The 18,748-nt window shown below is 41.7% G+C and overlaps 1 protein-coding gene across 2 annotated transcripts in view; it reads right to left on the minus strand.

Annotated features, from left to right (window-relative positions):
• LOC137949744 (DNA polymerase delta catalytic subunit-like) overlaps nt 1-18,748 on the minus strand; it is a 55,142-nt gene that overhangs the window by 22,624 nt on the left and 13,770 nt on the right. The window contains exons 13-17 of one of the 2 annotated variants that reach the window (XM_068795913.1): nt 11,430-11,549; nt 11,186-11,284; nt 5,654-5,761; nt 5,475-5,570; nt 5,320-5,385 (exon numbers count right to left, since the gene is read on the minus strand). In XM_068795913.1, the coding sequence (XP_068652014.1) occupies nt 5,320-5,385; nt 5,475-5,570; nt 5,654-5,761; nt 11,186-11,284; nt 11,430-11,549 (489 nt within the window). The remainder of the gene's footprint in view (nt 1-5,319; nt 5,386-5,474; nt 5,571-5,653; nt 5,762-11,185; nt 11,285-11,429; nt 11,550-18,748) is intronic. The other variant, XM_068795914.1, reaches the window with a different exon arrangement.

Genomic DNA, 18,748 nt, shown 5'->3' on the forward strand with positions numbered 1-18,748 from the left:
AATAGTCCCACAAGGATTAATGAGTATAAAGATCTTGGGTTTATTAATTGGAAAAGATGTTTGCTAACTAGGTTAATCATTTTAGGATGGGCCTTGGACCTAACTTCACTTGATATCAAAGCAAGTGCTCATACATGGGCTTCCACCCAAACTATACACTTATAGAAGCCAAATGAGGGCTTACACATGAGGGAGACTGTTAAAAAAATAGTCCCACATAGATTAGTAAGTACAAAGATCTTGGGTTTATTACTCGGAAAAGAGGCTCTGTAACTTGGCTAGTCATTTTGGGATGGGCCTTAAACTGTTGCTAGTACTCCTTTGCATGCAATGGTTCTGAGGGCTAGCTCAAATGAATGGGGAACTAATGTGAATTTTGCCTGTAGAATTTTGGATGGTTCTTATCTTCATTGCTGTCTAGGAAGATAGACTGCAATAAAGAGAGAGATGAGTTTTAGGGTTTCAGTTGGGCTAAAAGAGACATTATACTGCTCTTAGATAGCTCGATAAATGACAGCATTAGGTCTAGGGCAAGCAAGGCCTTAGTGTTGACTGGTCGAGGTGTCAACTAGGGCAAACTTCAGCTAGGTATAGGGAATCAACTAGGTTGGGGAGAAGGGAGGGAGGGGGATGGGGAAGGGAGGAGAGAAGAAAATAGAAGACAACTAGGTTGGGGAGAAGGAGGGGAAATCCAGTAATAAATGGTGATAAAGTCGACGCAATTTGCATGTGATGATCAAGAAAAAAATTTGTTACGAGTCTATGAGTTGTATGCCAAGTATTATAGTCTCAAGAGGAAATAAGACAGTAACTGAATACTTAAATGAGTTGTAAGGGTTATTAAAGGAGATCAATGTCTATCTCTCGTTGACTACTGATGAGAAAGAGCTTCATATGAAAGAAGGACAGATTCATGTGGCGAGGTTCATTGATGGATTAAGTCCCAAATATGATGTAACCCAACTACTAACAAATGATGATGTGCCAATGTTGAATAAAGCCTTTAGCCAAGTTGTGTGTACAGAGATTGGTGTGGTGCCAAAGGGCAGCAAGGGTTAGTAAGGGGACAAAATTTGCTGCCCTCACTACTCAGTCTACTCCAAGTCAATCTGAGACACCCCATAGACGTAGATGGGGCGGTCAAGGACAAGGTCAAGATGGTTTTCAACGTAGTAGAGGTCATGGTGATGGTAAAAGTAATAGGTGTGCTCATTGGGGGCAGAACAATCATTTCTCAGATAAATGTTAGACAAGTACACTGGCACAAGCCAATTCTAATATCTCAAAGGTGGAGAGCCTACAGCCAATCACAGTAGTGAAATAAAGAGATATACTTAGACATATGGTGTGGATGTAATTGAGATATCGTCTCCTATAGCAAGGTTGACCTCTGTTTGGATATTGATTTTTGTGGCAGTAAATAAGGGTTCACTCCAGCAATGGGATCAAAGTAGGATGTCAATGTGGGCGTAAGCCTAATTTATGCTCTGTTGAGCGTGTGCTCCATTCAATTTTTACTCCATGTGTGTTGTCCATGTCTCAAACGCGTAATGCGTAAGCTTGGACATGAGAGGAAGTGTGGAGTAAGAATAGTTAGTGTTATTGGTTTACAAGATTGATCAATAGGCCTCCTAAGTGGCTAGTCATTTTGGGATGGAAGTGGGCTCAATCCAAACAGAGAAATTGGAGAAGATATGAGTTATGAAGGAAGATTTTTTGAGTTTATATAGAGATTGAGGGACTAGATTTGGATGGTACCAGCCTTAGAGAAGAAGATTTTGAGTGGATAAGAATAGAGAGATAAGGGAGTTTCCTGTGATGATTTAGCTTGACATGGAAGGAAGGAGGGAGAAAGGAGGGCATTGAGAGAGACTTGCCAAATTTGGAAAGTGGTATGGGAATGGAGCCTTAGGGGCATGTATTGGCTGGCAATGAGGAGAAGGGAATTCATTGGGTAAGTGTGTGTGGAGCGGGACTCAAAAGAGATGGAAATAAGTGTTTGAGTGGAACTAGAGAAGATATAGGAGAATTAGTGGACTATTCCTAGTTTTAGTAGGACTGGGTTGGACGGCTAGGGGGGAACGGTTGGCTATTGTTGCATGGCTGGAGAGGCAGTCCTAGTACAGCTAGAATGGCTAAGGATGGAATGAGAATGCTGCCAAAGAAAAATACCTGGGTTAGAGAGAACATCCTCTGGATGGCTGAACTAGTGAGCCGCACTAATGCTCAAGTGAGCTTGCGAACTTGGGTGAACAGTGGGGCAATAGTGGAAGACTGGAAGATTGCATGTGGGGATCTGAATCAAGGATCAGCCACCTCAGTTGACCAATAATCAATAGTCAATTGCCTTGAGTTTAGCAAACCCGGTTTAATTGATTTGATTGCTTGTGGCATGAAATAGCTCAAGGTCTACTTGGTCTTAAGGAAATATCTGACCAACGAGACTGCTATCCAACTCTGACTAGGACTGAATGACTTCTCCCTCTTGAACTCCTCTTGTAGAGGAACTAGGACTCTTAAACTAGTTCCTTTCATGTGACAACCTGAGCTGCTTGCTTATGGCTTACTTTGCTTCTCCTCCACATTGTGAGAACTCCAAGCACTCGACCTTGACTCAGACTTGAGTAAGAGTAGACTCTATTGACTCAATCCTAATCTATCGGGCCCATGCAAGAGTAATTCCCTTATTCTTGTAACCACCCAACCCAACCAAATAGGCTTCATCTAGGTTGCTTACAAAGGTTCACATCAGGATCCATGCTACACAATCTATTGATGAAAGGGGTTTCACAAAATTATAATGAATAATAATAGGACAATCTTTTCAAAATAAAAACACAAAAACCATCGAGATTCAATGAAGCATGATGGATATTATTACAAGTTAATTACCATCTTTTTCTTAAATGGGAGGTAACCACCCTTATTGGCAAATCCTTGTGTGGAGCGGACATGTTCCCCACCTTCAAAAATAGCATCATATTATGAATTTTTATAGTTGGTCCAGCTTAGGCGCTCTCTTGGGTGGCGAGGGACCTCTCTTACTCAGTGGCTTATTCTTGGAGAGATCGCTCATGGAGTCTCACGTTTCGTCGGGGATTAAATGATGAGGAAACTTCTGTTTTTTACCCTTTCCTCTCCAGACTCAGCAGCATTACTATTCATGAGCATGCAGTTGATAAACTGACATGGAAGTCCAGCATTAATGGTCGATTCACAGTTGCATCCGCCTACTCTCACATTAGAAAGCAAGATTACAACATGCATGAGCACAAGGCAAACCTGACACGGAAGCTTTCAGTGCCTAATGAAATCAAATTCTTCGTGTGGACGGCCAGCAGGGAACAGATCCTCAGCTCTGACAACCTCCATAAAAGATATTAGACTGCCCCTGATCGTACTTGTCCCCTTTGTGGTGTGTGTGACAAGACAGTCCAACATGTTCTCTTACATTGTGATTTTTCTTGGCAAGTCTGGATGAAGATATTTCAGAAGATTGGTCTCCAAATGGTTATGGGGATCCGCCTTCCTAGGTTGGGCAAGATAATTCTCTTGGCATGCCTTGCGCATGTTTCATGGTGTATATGGCTCGATCGAAATAATCGGAGATTCAACTCCAAGGCTAGCACCCCGGATAATATAGCTTCTCAGGCAGTGGGCCTTATCTCGAGTTGGTTACTTTCTAGGAAGGAGTTTGCTTCTCTATCGGGCGTTTCCCTTCAGGAAAATTGGGGTTTGATCACGCATGTGGCGACCCCTGTAGGAATCCGGTTATGGCCACCTGGGATCCTCCCCCTTACGACTGCATCAAACTCGATTTTGATGGCAGTGCTTTATGTTGTCCTGGGACGGCTGGAGTTGGTAGTGTTTTCAGAGACAACAATGGAGACCCTATTCTATCCTATGCTGGGCCGGTGGGTATTGTTGATTCAAATACTGCTAAAGTGAGTGTTCTTCTATTCGACCTCCAAATCTTTAATTAGCGGCTTCATGGCAAGCTGCTTATAGAAGGAGACTCAAAGACTGTCATCAGCTGGTGTTCAAAAAATAGCTCCCCCCTTGGCGCCATTGGCCAATCACTGATTGTATTGCTGACATTGTGTCATCCATTCATTGTAATTGGAACCTCATTCCTAGATCAGCCAATTCTTTGGTTGATAAATTGGTAAAATTCGGAACCTCCCAACAATCGCTCATTGTTTGAGTTCTCTCAATAAAATTCAGCATTATTTCAAAAAAAAAAAAAAAAAAAAAGTTGGTCCAACTTCATTCCAAAATAACTAGCTGAAGTTATGAGGCGTTTTTCCAAAGTAATAACCAATAGGGTTTTTCCATCTCTCACTGTTTGGGAATCCCTCCCCCCCCTGATGTAATTTTCTCTTGTTAATATAATTCTCAGCACTATTTCAAGAAGAAGAAAAAAACCAATAGGATTTTTCCTGACATTAAACTATGTGAGGTTATTCTTACCCTCATGTTCTGGTCTACATAAATGGATAATAAGCTTGAGACATAAACAATATAAATTGGTACAACTACATAGGAAACGAATTAGGCCCAACAGAATATGTGTCCTGCTCATATATCATAAAGTTAGGTCCACGCCAAAATGACTAGGCATAAGGAGGCCTTCTCCAAACTAATAAGCACAAGATTTTTGCTAAAATTAGCTAACGTGTTATTTTTCCCTTAGGAAAACTATACTACATACCCAACGGTCTTTCATTCTTCTCCTTGGTTTTCATTTATGGCACTCTCTTCTAGAGATTTTTTTAGGGTCCAAGCACCACACTGGTGATCATTTAGTCAATCATGAGGAATACATTATAGTTGACCATGCGTTGTTCTAGATGGGGGAATGCTAGACTCTGGACTCAGTAGATGACATAATGGTCCCAGTTACTAACATGGAACTACATCTTTGCAAGTGAACTCACAGTAACCAACAAAATGATGCTTATTCCTTCACAAGCTGTTACAAGGTCGTGCCCTCCTTTGCAAGTTGATCTGCTTTTGACTTTGTTGATCATGAGATGTGTGCCCATGAGCACTGTCTTGCTGTTACGAGCTCAATAATTTAAAGGAATATTCGATCAAACATCCATGGCGGCTTACTATTTCTATCCCACATGAAATTATAACAGATGCAACACCCTCAATAATTAAGGCAAGGTTGAAATGATTGCAGTAAAGTAATAGACCTTGTGCACCAACTATATTTCTGACTTCGAGGAATCTACTTCGCCTAGCAGTATTTTTGTCAGATGGCTTTGTCTAATTTCTTACATATCAAATTTCTTATTTCTATTGGAAACTCACCTTCAGATCTTGTTTAGCTCTTTTACGAGCAGCCAATAACTCCTCAAGAATTTCCGGAAGGATACCCTGAAAGTGAAACAAAGAAGTGCTTGAATAAAGTCATAGAATAACATGTCCAATGTACATCAGAGGAGTAATAGACTGCAGAACCTAACCTTTTGCAGATTAGGTCTCACAAAAGTTTCACCAGAAGGAGTCTTATTTATGCATTCTGGAGGCAAATTATATTTTCGAACATCAGAAGGTGTAACCTTCACATGGAAAACAAGAGCAGTCAGGATTAAACTGCTTAAATTGAACTTTTCTCATAGAGGAGAAAAGGAGAAAGGCCTACGAGAGTGCAATAGCACAGATTATATGCCATCATTATGGAAGGATATAAGGATGCAAAATCTAAAGTTGCAATTGGCTTTTCATAGAACCCTGCTTTGGCCTCCAAAACCTGCATAACAAATTTGGAATATGAACTATCAAGATATTGCTTGATCATGTTCCTTAGGTGTGATTCAACACGTTTATTGCTCCCTTGATTTTTGTATTCTGCTTTCTTTCTCTTAATAAAACCATCCTTTCTCAAAAAAAAAAAAAAAAAAAACAAAATTTACACGTTTATAACCTTCATGAAGTGGACATGATGCACTGAATGACCAATCTTAGCCATCAAATAGTGAATTCTCATAATAACATCATTTCCACCATAAAACTTGTTATTACACTATCATCGATAATTTTCTCTTTTACCCTTTTTTCCTTAACATTCTGTTTACAAGTTACTAGGATGATAAAATTTACTTAAGGAACTGAGACTTCCACACACAAACAAGGAAAACCAGCTGTTTTACTGGCTCTACAAGGATTGTTTTTAGAAAACGCGAGATTTCATTAAGCCCAAAGGCAACAGCAACATACAATGAACAATCATAGAGGGAAACCCTTTACAACAAGGGATTAAAGGCTAACGCCCTCTCTAGCAAGAGAATCTGCCACACCATTTGCCGATCTAGGAATAAGAAACCAGGTACAAAACAACATCTTTAGATAAATCTAGAAATTAAAAAAAAAAAAAAAAAACAGATTATGCCAAGGGAGGTCTTTTCTGCCTGAACCCCAACTAATAACAGATCTTGAATCTCCCTCCAGATGAATCTTCCCATGAAAGCACTTGTTGAACATCCTTAGCCCATGTTGTAAAGCTTGGAGTTCAGCAGAAGTGCAGTCTGAAATGCCAAGAGAGCAAGCAAAAGAAGCAAGATATCTCTCCATTTTAGTTTCTAAAAGTTCCCTCAAAACTGAACAAGTGTGGATTACTAAATGAAGATCCATCAAAGTTTCGGTTTCCACTCAAATGAAGAAAAATGTTGGCCACAGATGTTCTTGTTGCTGTCTTCCATTTGCTTCTAAGAAGACCACCCTTGATATCTTCAAAAGCATCCAGATTTCAAAACCACGAAATACCCAATGGTCCTGAAAAGGAGTAAAGGAGGCAGCTATTTTCGTCATGAATTATCCCACCAAAGCCAGGGGACCCAGGGCTGCCAAAGGCACTACCATCGAAGTTCAACATGAAGTGACTTTGAGGGGGGGAACACGTTGTCATGTTTGGGGAGCGAGAAGTCCTAGTCATGGCGGCAATCACATGCCAATCCTCTTCCTCGTCAGGAGCCAGGCAAAGACTAGGCCAGCAATGTTCTCAACAAGCACCTCAATTGGAGATGCTTTAAACTGAAATTTTCGGTTATTTCTTATCTCTTTCGAGAGAGCACAAGGGATATGCCCCACACAATTGGAGATGAGCATTTTTCCAAGCTTCGGAAGACGAGAGTAGGTGATGGAGTGGATCATGGATGGCAAGTTGTGGGGGCCATAGAATTGTATTCCGATTCGGTTGAGAAGATTGGCCCATATGGCTTGAGCAAATTGGCAATGGAGGAGAACATGGGTGGCGGATTCGGGGGGATTGCGGCAGAAGGGGCAGGATGGATCCGGCACATGAGTTCCCCACCTAATAAGGGTGTCAAAAGTGAGGATTCTGTTTCTACATGCACACCAGGTGAGAAATTTTGCATGGGGACGAGCAAGCAAGGACCAAGTTAGAGCCGTAGGGTGGCAAGGTTGAGAGGTGTTGAAGCCATTATGAAGATTGTAGGCAGAAGCTGTGGTGAATGAGCCTTTAAGACAAGGGGTCCAAATAAGGGTATCTGGAATGCGTTCACAGATTTTAACTTTAGCAAGGCATGAGAGGAGGTTAGAGGCCAATAAAGCTTCAGAGTCTGAGAGGGCTTTACAAAGATTAAGGTTCCACCCACCAGAATCAAACTATAAGTCCGCAATGGAGGCACTATGGAATCTGAAGAGGATCGAGATAGGGCCAAAACACTTGTCCAGAGGTTTGCCCCCCAGCCACCAGTCCAACTAAAATTTTGTGAGACACCATTCCCCAGATAGTACTTGATCTCCTTAGAGAAGGTGGGAAGCAGAAGGAAGATTTTCCTCCATATAGGTGATAGGAGATAGCAACGATCCCCATCAGTCCACCAATCATTCCTCTTGTTGGCTTTAGCAGCAACAAGGGCCCTCCAGACCAATTATGGAGATGAGTTGAATCGCCATATCCATTTGAGGAGGTAGGTTGAGTTGGTCTTAGCATTGTCTTTTATACCGAGTCCACTGAGATTCATTGGTTGGCACACATCAGCCCACTTGATGAAGTGATATTTTCTTTCTCCATTGGACCCACCTCAAAGGAATCACCTTTTGAGACCATCTCAACAGTTTCTAATAGAGGCGGGGTAGTGAAAGAGGGATAGGAAATAGCTGGGTATGCCTTGGAGGCAGGATTTTATGAGGGTGAGTTTATTGGCCTTTGAGAGGAATTTACCCCACCTGGTGGCCAGATGCCCCTCCAACCACTCAATTTCAAGGTGCCAACTACTTTCGGAAGGGGTGCCAGAAGTCAACGAAAGGCCCAAATAGGTGCAAGGGGGGTTAGCAATTTTACAACCCAGATAGTCAGCCATTGCAGCCAGGACATTCTGATCAATGTTGAACCCAAAGATTGAGGACTTAGCCAAGCTCATTTTTTGCACGGAGGAGAGTTCGAAGATATTAAATAAAGCTTTTATGTGCCCTCCCCAAAGAGGATGGTGTTGTCCGCATATTGCAAGATACCAATATCTTGATTGGGATCAGTAGAGATGACACTAAGCCAACCAAAATCTTTGGCACGACAAACCATGGAGACCAAGTACTCGGCAATGAGAGTGAAGAGAAAGGGGGACAGTGGGTCCCCCAGTCTGATTCCCCACAAGCCTCTAAAGTGCCCGCAAGATTTTCCATTAATCAAGAGGGAGAATGAAGTATTCGAGATGCATCTTTGCATCCAAAAGCACTAGCAAGTGCCAAATCCCATTTGGTCGAAGAGGTGCTCGAGCAGCTTCCAATTGACCCAATTGAACGCCTTTTCGAAATCAAGTTTGAGACGAATCTGGGGAGGTTGGCTCTTTTGAAGGAATCTAGGAGTTCATGTGTTGTCATTGCCGAATCAAGAATATTACAACCTTTGATGAAGGCACTTTGACACGGGTTGATGATTTTCAAGAGGACGGTACGGAGACGATTAGCAAGAATACGAGCAATGATCTTATAAGAGCTTGTGGTGAGACTAATTGGCCTAAAGTCTTGAGGGTGAGTCGAGTTGGTTTTCTTGGGGATCAAGGCAATGAAGAATGAGCCAATGGCTCAATGTATGATTGCACTCATATGGAACTTATTGACGAATGCATAGACATCATTTCAGATGATCTCCCAATGGTGGCTGAAGAACTCCCCGTTAAAACCATCAGGCCCGACGACTCTATCATTTGGCATCCTGAGAGCAGCCTGGTCGATTTCAGTGAAGGTGAATGGGCATTCCAAGCTATCAGCATCTGAACTGGCAATGCAGCAGAACTGGATTTGGTGAAGAACAGGCCGATTGAAGGACTCCTTGGTATAAAGATCTATAAAATACTTAACAAGAACATTAGATATAGAGAGGCTATCTGTGATCACCTGATCTCCACTGTTGAGAGAGGTGATACGGTTAGCTCTATTTCTAACTGAAGCAATGGTGTGGAAAAATTTGGTGTTTCCATCCCCATCGGTCAACCAACAGAATCTGGCCTACTGCTTACAATGCATAGTTTCAATGTGCAATAAGTCATGCAATTCACTATTCAATTGATTTCTAAGAATTAACTCAGGGGAAGAAAGAGACATTTGCTCTAGAAGATCGAGCTTTCCGAGATTCAATTGCGAACAGTCTTTCCGGTTAGTAGCAACAACACAGTGGTTGTTGGACCAATTGTGAATCTTGGCTTTTAGAGCCTTCAACTTCATCGGGAGAGACCATTATGAGTTGGGATTATTTGAGATTTCTTGCCACCAGCTGACGAGATTAGTAGCAAAACTACTATCATAAAGACAGGATTTCTCAAAGCCAAAGGGAGAGTGCCCCAAGGACAAAGGGTGAGTGTTTATTTGAATCGGCCAATGGTCCGAGCAGGCGCGGTTGAGGACTTGCCCAAAAATATTCCCATATATTTGAAGCCAGTCAGAGTTAGCAAGGAATCTATCCAGCTTGGAAAGAATTGGGAGAGATTGCCCGTTGGACCATGTGAACTCTTTAGCAAATAGTGGAATTTCCGAAAGTTCGAGGCAACCGATGAGGTCGGTGAAAGCCCGCATAGTGGAAGTGATTTTGCGGGGGAAGGGGTATTATTCCCAGCAATTTTTCACTACACAAACGGGTGACATTGAAATCCCCAACGAGGAACTAAGGAAGATTCCAAAGTTGGACAAGGTGAAGGAGTTCTTCCTAGAAGTTGGCACAATCATGATGATGAGTAGGGCCATAAATGCCAGCGAGAGCCCAAGAGTGACCCAAAGATCTATCCCGAAAAAAATCCCAATGGAGAACAAAGCCGGGACAGAGAGGATAGCTTCAACAATATTGGGATTCTAAATGACTAGGATACCGTCGGCACGGCCGACAGCATCCACGGCAGCCCATTTTGGGTTCGAGGAGTACCAAAGATCATTGATAATATTATAAAGGGATTGTAGTTTTGTTTCTTGGAGAATTATAATAGATAGTTTACATTTAAAAAGTGCTACTTTAACCGTGCCACGTTTAGATGGAAAGATTGATGTACTTGGATATTGTAATGCAAATTATGTTGGGTGTAAGATGGGTAGACGGTCTATATCAGGCTATTGTTGTTTTGTTGGAGTAACCTGGTAAGTTGGAAAAGTAAGAAACAGATAGTTGTGGCTAGGCCTAGTGCAAAGGCCGAATATAGAGTAATGGCTCACACAATGAGCTTATGTGGATTAAGTTTGTTCTTCTTGAATTTGGTTTCCATTTACCAGAACCTATGGTTATTAAATGTGATAATCAGGTTGTCAACTTCATTGCAACCAACCCTGTATTCCATGAGAGAAGTAAACATATAGAAGTTAATTGCAATTTTATTATAGATGCAGTTATGCAAGGGTATTTTAGTCATTTTCTATATATAGTTTTTATCTTACCTAATGTTTATTAGATAGACAATGTTTTCTTATGCCTATGCTTCAAGTTTCATTGAATTTAGAGGTGTACTTCAGGAGATATAAGTTTGTGTATTTCGTAATATTCACCTAAACCCTGAAATAAAAACTGGAAGGACATGCTTTCCAGGCAAGCACTTCAACGCAGCCAAGGCTGCTCTTCCCCACTTCTCCAAATCTCATATTTTTCATTACTAATAAATTATAGATAATGGTTTTCGGTCTTTTCAAATTTTAATTCCATTTTGCTGAAGAAATCTATGACATGCATACTTACAGTAGCACCTTCAAAGGTTTCTTGTGCAGATCCTTGCCCTTTAACATTTGGAATGACAAGGTTTTTTTGCCTTGCCTTCCTAAGAAGTTGAGAAAGAACCTGAAAAAGCACAATTGATTTTTAAAAAAATAAACAACTTACAATCTTTTGATTTTTCTCTTTTTTTTTCCTTTAATGTATTCAAGTGTTACTCTAACATAAAATACCAATACTGGTAATGAAAAGAGAAAATTCAGAGACTCACCTTGATACTTTGTCCTCTGGCAAGCAAAAAAGATATAGGAACCCCTGTGACTCGAGCCATCTCCACATAATTGTATATGAACATCAGTTTGTCCAAAAGCCGTTGAGGAAGGTAAGCATCCTTCAACCCAAAACAAAATGCCAGTTTCAGCCTATGACATACTTAGGAGAACAAAAGGAAGTTAACAATACCCACATCACAGATTCATTCCTTCATGAAGAGTAAAGGTGGAGAAGCATTTGTACAGATGCATCTTACACATCAATTAGGTTGGTGGATTCAAGTGATGTGAGTTTTTCCTTCTTTTCTTTTCACCCACAAAGACACAAAGGATTAAGAGTGATAAGCTCTATATTTTCAGTATCATTTTTGTTGATCAATCTCTAGTTCTTTTTTTTTTTTTTTTCCTTTTTTGTGGGGGAGGGAGAGTGGTAGAATGTGAGATTTCATTTAGAGAGATAAAGAATATATACAAAACATATAAAGTCCAGAAATTATGCCAGCATAAAAAAGAAAAAGAAAAAAAAAACTATGCATTTGCAAAACCCCCAAGAAATCAAACATGAAAAGGAAAACGATCCCCTTAACTAAGTGTTGATAGTGAAACTGCAACACAAGCCAATTTATCTGCTCTACAATTTGCACTGTGCAACATATGAATCCATGTAACCGGAACAAAAAAGATATAGCTAAACCTCATCATAATATCTGAGAAGACACCAAGGAAGCTTCTTGCAAAGAAAGCCAACTAACCACGCTTGTGTAATTTCCTTTCGCAATTAAAGGAGATGTGGAAGAAAAAATAAAATCCTCAACCCCCATGGAAGAGAACAACTAAACTCAATAGACATCTCCTCTCCAGCAGGACCAAGGTAACCACTTTTAACTACTAAGTAAATCCATCCTAGAAAAAAAGCCATTGAGTCATTAAAAGCACCTCAAGAAGGAAAAAGAGACTATGTCCATCCAATCCACTCTCGAAACTACCCAACAACAATTTTTTCTTTTGTTTAAATGAGTTGGAAAGACAAATATTTTTCAAAATAGTGAAAAACGAATTAAGAGGAAGAATGCACAAAATACAGAATGCAAAAACCACTTTCACTGCAAATATATCAAATTAATGAACATCAAAAGAAAAAGTGTCAGCAATAAGAACATCAAGAAGGTCAATCCACATCAAAAAGATCAGCTAGAAGGACAAATATTAAGTATCCCAAAAATGTGTATAAAGATTAATACACTCAATAAACCCACCCATGGAGCTGGATGTTCTTCCAGAGGTCCTTCCATTACTTCTCCCCAAGAGCCCATATTGTTGTCACAACATCAATACTCCACAGAACCTCTCAAGACTTGGAAGAAGCCTTTCCACAAAACTAAACAGATTGTTCAAAAAGATAATGGGGAGACAATTTATAGCCATGTTTTTTGCAACACAGCATGATCAAACAAGAGATGACATGTTCATATAACTTTGGGCTCTGGTAAAGAAGAGTCAACTTCCAGACTAACCGGTCATCCCCATTCTGCACATGTCTGGAAAAAAAATACCTGAATCACATCATCAACCTCCTTTTCCCAATTACACAATTCACAAGCATCAAAGACTAAAATGCGGACTCTCATGCAAAACGGGGATTCCTCCCTTCAAAGCCTTATTGTGGAGAGTGGCCCCTCTCTATAGGTTGTATTTTTTTCTCTTTTTATAATATTCACACATTTCATTAAAAAAAAGTCTAAAATGCTCTGATTCCTCACAACCAAACCAACCTACCACATCACACCAGAAAGCTCAGTCCTTGATAATACAAAGACAAGAAGCGAATAATGACTTTTTCTAAGACTTAAACGATGTTGAGGAATAATTGGGTTAGAGGGCTTGAGGCATGTGTTCGTTAAAGTTGCATCCAGGTCTATTCCAAAATGACTAGCTGAAGTGAGGAGGCTTCTTCCCCAAGTAATAAGCATAAGCTTTTTCTAATCTTAGATCCATATGGGACTCTTCTAACACTTCCTCTCACATGTGGACCCTTTCTTTAGGGCTCCTACACGTGGATAACTTTAAGTGGAAGCTCACCTTAGAGAATCCATAGTGATGCCATGTTAAAGTTGGGTCCAAGTCCATCCAAAATCGATTGAAGTTAACAGGCCTCATCCCAAGTAATAATCATGCGATCTATCTAATCTTTCATCTATGTAAGACTATTCTAACACTCCCCCCTTAGAGCTGAAGCGGAAAAAAAAATTCTTGCAAGGTGAAGTTAAAAAGTCCAGAAGATTATATGTCAGAGGCAAGAGCTACAAGAACTCCAAGTATCTATGGACTTTCCAAGTTTCTCACACTCACAAGAGCACACATGTTTTGAAGAGTTTCCTTTTTTATTCCTATTTTTACATGCTTGGCTAGTTGAATTAACTTTAGGACTAGGTTTCTTTTATTTCATTGGGTGGCAAGGAGTTAAAAAAGAAAATAAAAAATTATCTTACGTGACTCTCAAGACAAGCAGTCTCACAATCAACGTTTTAATATGGCGGAGTCTTTTATGAGTCTCATGGCAAAAGTCCCACACAAAAAGTCTTTTAGTACTACTAATTATATATTTATGTAATAATTATTTACTTGTTTTAAGTCTTATCTTTAAGAGGTCTACTTTCGGTGTAATTGGGACTTAGGTAGTTTACTTTTAGTTTACTTCTAATTTTTTTTAGTTTTTTTTTTGTAAAAAATAGAAAAGAAAGTGAAAAAGTAAAATATGAAGATTGTAGAGAGAAGAAGAGAGAAAGAGAAGAAAGAGAAGAAAAATGAGAGAAGAGTTTTCAGAATAACTCTCCTTGGGGGTCATGCACAACCCCCTCTTCTTTATTCACTTAAGTGAGAGATAATTACAAGAATGCACCCACTCTCTTACCTTACATTTTAATTAAACCCTTATATCTCTCAAATTACACATCCAAATTACATCAGATTTGAACCATAGCAAGATCTAAACATGTTGAATGATATACTATGTATTCTGGAAAATACAACTAATGTAATTTGATAAAACTACCCTTGAACTATTTTTAACACTCCCACTCAAACTGGAGCATATATGTCCATAAGTCCCAGCTTGCCAAAAATGGATTCAAAGTCACGTTTATTCAATGATTTAGTAAACATGTCTACTACTTGGTCATTAGACCTAACATAGGGACTGATAACATCCTTCTTCATTACAGAATCTCAAATGAAATGACAATCCACTTTAATATGTTTAGCTCTCTCATGAAACACCGGATTTCCTGCAATGAATATGGTTGTCTCATTGTCACAATACATGGTCATGGGTTCATTCTTTTGTAGGTTAATTTTTTTTACTACAGATCTCACCCACATCAACTTATTGACCGTATGACTCATAGCTAAATATTCAGCTTCAACACTTGGCTTGGCTATAGCATTTTGTTTCTTACTCTTCCAGCTAACCATATTGCCCCCCAAACAATAGCCCGGGGTAAACTTTCTATCAAGTTTTCACCCTGCATAGTCAACATCTAAAAAAGCTTCTATTTTCAAATGATCCTAAGATTTAAAAAACAATCCCTTTCCAAGTGAACCTTTCATATTCCTCAATATTCTTTGTGCAGCTTCCAAGTGATCTTTTGTGGCGCACCATAAATTTGCTAACAACACTTACAACAAATGAGATGTCACATGGAGTGATTGTGGCATATATAAGTTTGCCAACTAGACGGCGATATATTGTCTTGTCCTTAAGTTCTTCACTCTATTCATTATGGTGATCATGCCCAACCTCCATAGGGGTATTGGCTTAGCCCCCCAAAATCCATATTCTTGCAAAGTATCTGTAAGATACTTCCTCTGAGTCGAGCTTCCCCCATTTTTGAAATGAGCCTCTACGTGCCCGAGCGCGTAGGTGCAAACCCAATTGCTCGTGACCCTTCGCCAGTCACCATCACCACGGTTAGCGGCCGGAATCCACGACGCCGCACCTCCGACAAGGCTGCAGTCACCTTCTCCGACTGACGGAATGACGACAACTCACCGAGCAGACACGAAAGAGCTTCGAAGAGAGTGTCGCATCGTGCATCGATGGGGGTTCCACCATGCTTGCCAGAATCTACATTCCCGAGGCAACCAACTCAGGATTCGGCTAGAAGGAGCTTGCAGAAGCCCTCTGGTAGGGGAGCATCCAGTTCTGGTGATGTCGTTCGAGCCTTCCCTCCCCTTGAGCCCCACCAGAGTCAAATCATCCCCCCCCCCCTCGAAATCACCTATTTCAGCACCACAGAACCCCATTCCAGCCCACCATGTCCCAACACACCCTCTCCACTCTGAAATTTCCAAAACTATCCAAATCCCACCCAACTTACTCCACAAAGGGCGGCAAATTTTGGCATATTCTATCTTAATCCGCACATCCTTTGGTATCCTTCAATGGCTGATCGACGAGCTTCACCTCCCCTAACATCCAGAATTTCCTACCTCAGTCCCCCAATCCTAGCTTGTCCATTTCGGAACCCAGCAAGAGTCTTCTGCAGCTCTCGCTCTGACACCCTGCTCCCCCTAGGGCATCATCGGGATATCGGAATGGCTCCTCTCAGCACCTTCTAGTCAATCGGGCAATGGGCTACTATCATCGGCCTCCCTGCGGAACTATGACAGAAAGAGGTTTTCATGAGTATCATCTCGGTGTTTGATTCCATTATTGCTCTGGATCCTCTTACTAAGCACTGCCACCGCCTTGATGAGGCCCGAATCCTCATCAATCCTCATCGTCCATGTGAAGGACATTACTTCTGATGCATTATGGTGGACAATGCCCGTTTTTGGATCCACATCGATTTGGCAGATATAGAAGAATTCAGAAATGTGATCTCGAGCCCCACAGCTGAACCTTGAGATACTTTACAACCGGTCGGCACATTGAGAGCAGCACTCTTGGTCTCCGTATCTCCCCAACAAATTCGATCTCACCTAGGAAGTCATGCAGCTGGCACCGATGCTATTCCAGTTTTCCCCTCGATGGTCCCCCCCACCCCCCCACCTCAACCCACCACAAAAATTTTCCAGCCAGAATATATCCCAGCCTCCAACTGCCATCCACCCTCCCGCCTTAACCCCAGAAATAACCTCACCCCCAACTTCCTCCCTCATTGAGACCCCCACATGCCCTCCTATAAATCACCCCCATAGCCCTCACACCCTCAAGCCATTCCCCTGATAATGGACTCTCCCCCTCCCTCACCTCCGAGAAATCCCCACCCTGAAAACTACCTCTCTAACACTGAGTCAGGGACCAATGAGCGTGCTCCCCGTGGCAGAACACAAAAAATTTCTCCTCCACCCCTTGCCAGTTACTAGCGTCAAAATAAAGGTCAATCGAGACAGCTTCTCCAAGGAGGGCCTAGTGCTGCTACTCAATACCTCCCGCAATCCAGAGACGAGTGGCTTCATCTTTCTAGAGTCGAACGAAAGAGGTCAAAATTTTGTGGCTGCTCTCTAGACAGAACCGCATAAATACGACCCGAAAACCTTGGCCCAGATAGTGGAACTTGCCAAGGTGATGAACACTGTCTTCACGGAGCCTCTCCTGGGAGACAACCACCCATTTGAGAAGTCCAAGAAGAAGAAGAAGAATGATCAATGATTATTATCTCCTAAAATGTTCTTGGAATTGGGTCCATGCGACGTCGCGCATCCATTCGGAACCTCATTGCCTCTACCAAGGCAAAACATAGTTGTGCTTCAAGAAACCAATCGACTTTAATAAGGCAATGAACAAATCTCTTATGCTCATATGGACTTTAACATCAAGCATACAACCTGTGGAGAGATATGGTTAGATTCTACCTTCAATTTTCGGGTGCTTGGTGGAGAGAGGGTAGCAGCACTCGCCTCCTATCCCTGATATGGAAATCAATTTATAAGCTCCTCCCAGTATTCAGAGATGCTACTTCCATTCACACGGGCAATGGAAGTACCCTCCTCTTCTGGTCGAATGAATGGTGCGGCCCCCGCCCCTGCCCCCTCTCGGAGGACTTCCCGGGAATCTCTAGGGTGGCTAGAGACCTCTCTTGCTCAGTAGCTGATTCTTGGAGGGAACAATCGTGGAGTCTCCCGTTTCGCAGGGGACTAAATGATGAGGAAACTTCGACTTTTTGCTCTTCTAACCAGACTCAGCAACACTATTATCCTGGAGCATGCAGTTAATAAACTGACTTCGAAGCCCAGTATTAATGGCCGATTCACTGTTGCTTTTGCCTACTCTCATATCAGAAAGCAAGACTACAGTATGCATGAGCACAAGGCACACTTGGCTTGGAAACTCTCATCACCAAGTAAAATCAAGTCCTTCATGTGGTCGGATATCAGAGAACAGATCCTCACATCTGACAACCTTCATAGAAGAAGCTTCACTGCCCCTTATCGTTCTTGTCCCCTTTGCGATGAGACAGTCCAGCATGTTCTCTTACATTGAGGTTTTTCTTGGTAAGTATGGATGAAGATTTTTCAAAAGATTGGGCTCCAAATGGGGCTTCATCAGGACTTCTTCGGCACCTATGAGATGGTTAGGGGGATCCGCCTTCCTCGGTTGGCAAGTTAATTCTTTCGACATGTCTTGCGCATATCCCTTGGTGCATATGACTTGAAAGAAATAACCGGAGATTCATCTCCGAAGCTAGCACCCCTGACAATACGGCTTCACATGTTGTGGGCCTTATCTCAAGCTAGTTACATACCAAAAAGGAGTTGGTCACTCTATCGGGTGTTTTCCTTCGGGAAAACTAAAGTTTGATCACTCATATGACAAGCCCTTGCAGGACTCTAGTTATGGCCATCTAGGATCCTCCCCCTTTGTGACTGCATCAAACCCTTCTTTTGACCCCCACTATCCAATCCTTCTGGGAGAGGATGGTCGTTGCTGGCCCGAGCAGATGGGCCTTTCCAGTTAAGCTCAAGTTGTTGAAGTCGTTGCTATAGTCCTAAGCCTCCGCGAGAAAGGTCTCTTCCTCAACGGAGAGAGCCTCCGTCCTTGCTCAGATTGTCTCTCTAGACTCAAAGGAGGAGTCTAGAGGTCTCTCTCCCTCAGAAGTAACTCAGAGATATACCCTCCAAGGGCAACTGCAATCCTTCACCCATAGTGAGCTCGTGCACTAGAAGCAACATGCACAATTCAAGTGGCTCTCAGATGGGGATGCTAATACTAAATTCTTCCATGCAGTCGCCTCTGCTCGGAGAATAGCCAACCACATCACCATGCTTAGCATCAAAGGTGAGACTGCCTTGGATTGATCCCTTATTTTAGAGTCAC

This window comes from Aristolochia californica, unplaced genomic scaffold, assembly GCF_029961685.1.
Source record: "Aristolochia californica isolate CCGP_79_NKW_82.1479 unplaced genomic scaffold, dmAriCali1.0.hap1 SCAF_14, whole genome shotgun sequence".
Lineage (NCBI taxonomy): Eukaryota > Viridiplantae > Streptophyta > Magnoliopsida > Piperales > Aristolochiaceae > Aristolochia > Aristolochia californica.